Genomic DNA, 6,000 nt, shown 5'->3' on the forward strand with positions numbered 1-6,000 from the left:
GGGTGGCTGTGAAAGAGAAAGAGATGGGGGAAAGAAAGGCGGAGAGAAAGTGGTTCCGTCTGCATGTGGGTGTGTGACGGTCGGTCGATGTGCAAGAGCGGCTGTGCCTGGAAGACAGACCAGGAGTGTGTAGCAAAAGAAAGGAAGCGCAGGACATGGCTTAATCCTTGTCTACAGGAAACTGTGTACTCGTGTGCGAACACTTACATGTATGTGTCTGCGTGACCTGTCGTGGGATGGGGGCTATGTAAACAAACCTGAGACACTTGCCTGCATGTTCCATGATATGATGGACGAGAAGCTGTTTGGGAGGGGTGTATGCCAGTGTCTGCCCATTGCACATGGGTGTGCCAGGGTGTGATGGCATTCACACATGTATCAACTGAAAAGGGTCACAGGAGAATGTCTGGGAATGTGGCATGTCTACATGGTGGGGTACACATGTGTTCATGGGTGGCTATGGTATGTATGTTTGATCGAACCGCACAGGAAGGTATACGAGAACCTGGAGCAGTGCTCTTCACAGTCATCTTCCTGTTAAAGTCACCAGGGTGTGGGGCTCCCTGCCCAGCCTCCTCTGCCATCTGCTCTTTCCCAGAAGCCTAAGGGACAGGAGCCTTGACCCTGGCTCCTTGACCTTAACCAGACTCTGTCAGCTCTCTCCCTAATAAAACAGATGTAGTTCATTTCCCTCTGTTTAATCAAGATGGAGGTGGCCAGGGCAGGCTTACCTTACAATCTGTACCCATACCCCTATCCTCCTACCCATCTGAGGCTCAAGGCAGTGTCTGTTAGAGTGGCAAAGGCCCCAGAATCCTCTGGATAACCTTCACCATCGAGTGGCCGCTGGCAAGGGAGAAGCTGGGTCAGCAGTGGCTCACAGGTCTCCCCGTTACATCTGAAGAAGAGGAATGTGGCTTGGCTGGGTCCCCCACCCACTCTCAGAGCCTGAACAACCATTTTCCAGCCCCAGGTGGGTGGAAGAACACAGCCTGCTTCCTTGTTGCCATGGAAACAAAGCAGCAGAAAGAGGATTTAGAAGCATGGGCCCCAAGACCTCTCAGGGTTCAAATCTCAGCTCCTCCACCTACAGGCCGTTGGACTTCAATGTGACAATTCTCTGAAATTCTGTGTGCCTAGTTTCCTCATCTGTAAGACAGAGATGAGGGAAGAACGAACTGGGTTTGGGAGGCACACCCGTAACCCCAGCATCCAAGAGGCCACAGTTCAAAGTCAGCCCAGATTTCCTCAGCAAATCTCAGGCCTTAGGGAGACTGCACAGCAAGACTGTCTCAACATAAAAAGGAGAAGAGGAGGAGGAGGAGGAGGAGGAGGAGGAGTAGGAGGAAGAGGAGACGGCAGTGGCAAGTCTGAACTTCCTAAGGCTATTCAGAGGATGCATTGAAGCACTCTGTATAAAACATTCCACACGGAGCAGAGCATCTGAAAAGAGAAGCAGCCCGGGGTTCCAGCCTTCGATTTTGCTACCAATTTACTGGGTGACTTTGCATGTCTATCGTTTCCTGTTTCTCTCCCTCTGTGGCCACTGGCACAGCAGACTCAGTCCCCTGCCAGGTACAATCAGCTTGAGACTCTGTGGCGAGGATGGCTACAGGGTAGAGCTCTTTCTTGGCCAACTGCGGACCATCTGATCACATCCTCTACCAGACTTCCCTCAGCCCCTGGTGACATCGAACTCAAGTCTGCAGTCCCTTCTTGCCTGCCAAAGGCCCTCTTCTGCCCAGCTCGGCTGGTACCAGCATCCGCTGACCCCAAAGAAAGGTCTGTAAGGTGCCCGAGGCAGAAGATGAATAGCTTGGGCTTCAGTCTGCCAGGCAGCACTCCAGAAAGCCAGGTTTAATAGCGGAAGGATGGGTGTGATTGTCTGAAGATGCTTATGATCCTCTCTGTAATGAGAGGAAGCTTGGAGAGGAAGCCCTAAGCCGCTAATAACCTGGCAGCTCCCCAGGTTCCTTCCCTCCAGCTCTCCAAGCAGAGGGAAGGGACCTGCCACTACCCATCCCCAGGGAGCAGAAAGGCCATTGAGACTTAGATCCAAGACCACCCAGATTTCCACTCCTTAGCAAGTCCCAGCTTCCTTTGAGAGGTCTCACCTCTCCCTTCTCTCCTCCTGAGGCCGCCTCTGCCTCTCTGTCCCTAGAATGCTCGGGCCAACTGGATGGACAGTAAAGAGACAAATGAATTGGGCTGCTCATGAAAAGGATGCACTGAGTCTCCGAGCTGACAATGACTGCATGCCTTGGACAGGTGACTTGAATCTCTGAGTCTTCATCATCTCACCTGTCCTTCCTGGGAAAACTACAGTGAGATCCCATCAAATGACCCACGGGGTGTGAGATGCCAACAAAGTAACTAAAGGTGATCTTTTCTCCTCTCCACCTCTGCCACAGTTGCTACCTTTCCAGGGTATCTGCAGAAAGCGCCATTTCAGTGTAGAGTCCTCGCTCACAGCATGAGGCTCATTAGTCAATCAACCATCCATAGCCGGACATGCTAGTCACATCCTGGACAAGTCACTTACTTGTCCTGAGCCTCCATCTTTCATCTGTGGAATGGGCTCTGCTGTGAGACCGCATGAAGCCATACAGAGAAGCTGTTTGCACAGCAGTCTCTGCACACAGCTCAACCAACAGCAGTTGTGTGGTTCAGCCAGTAATGATCGTTTCCATTTCGCTTTACACAGCTACCTAGAGCATTGTAAATTTTCCAAAACAGCCACAGCTAAGATCATGGCACCCTTTCAACGGCTCCTGTTTTTATTCTGTTTTCACAGATTGAAAAAAAAAAAATGAGCTCACCAAAGGGACTTGCTAGGGCTTGACGACTGAGTACTGGGCTTGATACCCATCATCCCTGCCTCCTGACCTAGCTGTGGCCCAGGTAAGGGCAGGGAGCGAGTCACAACTGTCCTCAGGTGCCCGAGGACCCATATTCAAGCTGACTCTGGGATCCTCCTCCTTGTTTAGAGGCTCTGAAGGCCCCCTCACTGCTCCTGCCCAGCTCTCTATCTAGCCCGTGCCTGGGCAGGGACTGTGACCCAAGGAGATGATCAGAGCCTGGAGAGAATTACTGCAGAGAGCAGAGTGGGTGAGAAGGCTGGTGAGGTGCCAGCTCTGGCGTCAGCAACGCCTGCAGAGAAATGAAGTGTTCCTTCACTCTCTTGACGCACAAGCCCTCCCAGGACTGTCTCCCCCCCCCCCCCCCACACACACACACACACACTCTGCACCCTGGGGACTTGCTGGTGGCTGCTCTCCTGCCTGGGCAGATGGCGGCTCAGCTCACAGCCAGCCCCACCTCCAGTGTGAACCCACTGCAGCGCTTTCCACCGCCCCTGGCCAGCGGTGGAGGCAGTGAGGCAGCAGTAGGTTGGTTCCCTCGCCTCACCCTGCCTGCCTCGGAGGACTCCAGCGCTTGCGGGCCCCAGGAGAACGCGGTCCTCCTCCTCCTCCCTCCACAAGCTGTCATCAGATCTTGCTGCAATCCAGGTGACAAGGCTTCTGCCTTTGTCATTCATCTCTGACAGATGGAGAACCAAGGCCCGAGTGAGGACCCTTGGCCTAGCTCAGCCATCAATACGCGCGGAGGGTCCCGGATGAGCACTCTCCTATTCTTGAGTCTCAGTTTCCCCATTGAGGTCAGCTTACATAAAAGGCTTCAGTCTCTGCCCTGTCAGCACCTGTGAGGCAGTAGCCTCCCTGTCGGGGTGTTTGTTTGTCTAGAGCTGCCACTGAGCTCTGTAGGTTTAATGAGGGGGTTCTGCCCAGGTCAGTTGCTTAGGACTTCACAGTCCCTTGCTACCAGTAATGGCTAAAGGGTAGGTGATGGGGGGAGTGGGTTTTTTTGTCAACCAAGTGAGATATGGGCTTTCTACCGATGCCTTCTCCTTGACAAACAGCTGGAACTACACATACTGCCCAGGTGCCCATCTCCCACAGCTGGAGATCTGGACACGCTGGAAGACTTGTGATCATTGTTAATCATCCTAGGAAAACGTGCTTTTAGAGTCCCTGATTAAGAACATGTGGGGTTTTCTATGGCCCTAGGGAGAAGGGATACAAGCTTACCTGGCTTCTGGGCCACCCTGGGTCCAGGACTGGTGCTGCCACTGGTTGTCATCACTTTTCGGGCCTGTACCACATCCCAGTCGTGGCTGGCCCTGTCACTGGGCTGGAACCCACCTCGTGCCTCCCTGGAACAGCTGGATGGCTGGATTATGCCTGGGGCTCTGGATAGCTGTGCAGTCCCATGGCTGGCTCTGCTTCTGCTGGCCACCTCTTCTTCCAGCTCCACAAGCCTCACCTCTCCCTGGAGGCCATCTTCACTGCTGCTCTCCTCAGCTTCCAGAGCCAGGCACCTGTAGCTGCCATCCGGGATCTGGAAGGGGCAAGGGGCAGGCCTCCCCTCGCTGGGCCCAAGGGGTAGGGTTGGGAAGTGAGGGCCCAGCATTGTGGTCCTCTCCTCTGTAAGACAAAGCAGCGGCCTCCTGGTGCAGGGTAGGTGACCCGTGTGAGTACTGCTCCTCACTCCTCTCGAGGCCTCCTTGGGTTCTCTGCAAAGTCACCTTCTGCTGCTACACAGGGCTGAAGTGAGGTCCAGCTGAGGGGTGAGACAAGTCCTTTCTGGGCTGGGTGAAGATGTAGTCCTCTAACACTTGTCCTTACCCTCCTGGGCTCTGCTCTGTAGGGCCCTCCCGAGAGATCTATCTGCATAGGAAGAGAAGATGCCACACATCAGAGAGCTCACTGAATGTTCTGAAGGGAATCACTGGGACCTCTCCACCCCTGGGTAGCCTCAAGAGCTGGCTGGGATCTGGGGTACAGTTCCCACTCCTCCACAGGGAAGTGTTTCCTTGTAGCATGCTGTTCATACCCTATCCCTAGGCTACCTGACACTTATTTACTTAATGTTTCCCTTCAATCCACTTTAAATAACATGACTTCTATTACTTTAGACTTATCTTGAGCAATAATTGCAGGAAAACCACAAGCAAATCGGGCCAAGTCACCCCCTTCCCTGTGCACATTAAATAAATATCTACTTAGTTTAAAACACTCATGAGCACCATGTAAAAAGAATTCTTTCACGTCCCACCAAAGGTACACACACCACAAGAACCACAGGGACAGTGGGGTGCGGGGTACACAATTAGGGTACACAGCCGGTTATAAGAGACAACACAATGGCGTGCTCACAGGTGCCCAGACTTTGAGCCAGGATCCGACTCTGCCACTTGTGTGCTGGCCTCTGAGTCTCCCCTCCCCTATCTGTGAAATGGACATTGTGATCTAGCGTGAGCACCCCAGTATCTGAAAACCCCAAACCCAGAACCTTCTGAGCACCATCACGTAGCCACCTGTGCGAATCTCATCCCTGGACTTGGGGACTAAGTCACAGTAAACATAAGGCGCAGCTTAAAAAAAAAAAAAGCCTCGTGTAAAATGGTCTTCAGGCTGGGTATAAGATATGTATGAAACAGAAATTAAACTTAATTTTAGACTTAGCTTCGCATCCCCAAAGCTATCCTCATTATGCATATGCAAATTTTTCAAAAATCTAAAAAAGTCTAAAATCTGAAACACTAAAATCTGGACCCAAGCACTTTAGATGACGGATCAACTCCAATTTAATTGTGGAAAGGGTTCTATGAAAAAATGCATGCAGAGTGTTGAGCACACTTTCTGAGCCATCGCTTAGCTTATGTGGGTTACTCTTTCATCCCACAAAAAGTTATCAGGCCCCCATTCTACTTCAGATATCGTAAGAAACATGGAGTGTAGATGAAGGTATGGTGCTCTAGTTCATGAAGTTTTGACATCTGTTAGAGCAGTGGTTCTCAGCCTTAAAGGCTGCAATCCCTTAATCCAGTTCCTCATGCTGTGGTGACCCCCAATCATAAAATTATTTCATTGCTACTTCATAACTATAATTTTGCCACTGTTATGAATCATAATGTAAATGTCTATGTTTTCCGATGGT

General features: G+C 51.7%; 1 protein-coding gene across 1 annotated transcript in view; it reads right to left on the reverse strand.

The window, feature by feature from the left end:
• Synpo (synaptopodin) overlaps positions 1-4,641 on the reverse strand; it is a 37,409-nt gene extending 32,768 nt beyond the window's left edge. The window contains exon 1 of the mRNA XM_052742245.1: positions 4,089-4,641. Coding sequence (XP_052598205.1) covers positions 4,089-4,470 — 382 coding nt within the window. The 5' untranslated portion in view covers positions 4,471-4,641. The remainder of the gene's footprint in view (positions 1-4,088) is intronic.
• Positions 4,642-6,000: the final 1,359 nt, after the last annotated feature.

Source organism: Peromyscus californicus, unplaced genomic scaffold (genome assembly GCF_007827085.1).
Source record: "Peromyscus californicus insignis strain IS unplaced genomic scaffold, ASM782708v3 Scaffold_17__1_contigs__length_78620276, whole genome shotgun sequence".
Classification (NCBI taxonomy): domain Eukaryota; kingdom Metazoa; phylum Chordata; class Mammalia; order Rodentia; family Cricetidae; genus Peromyscus; species Peromyscus californicus.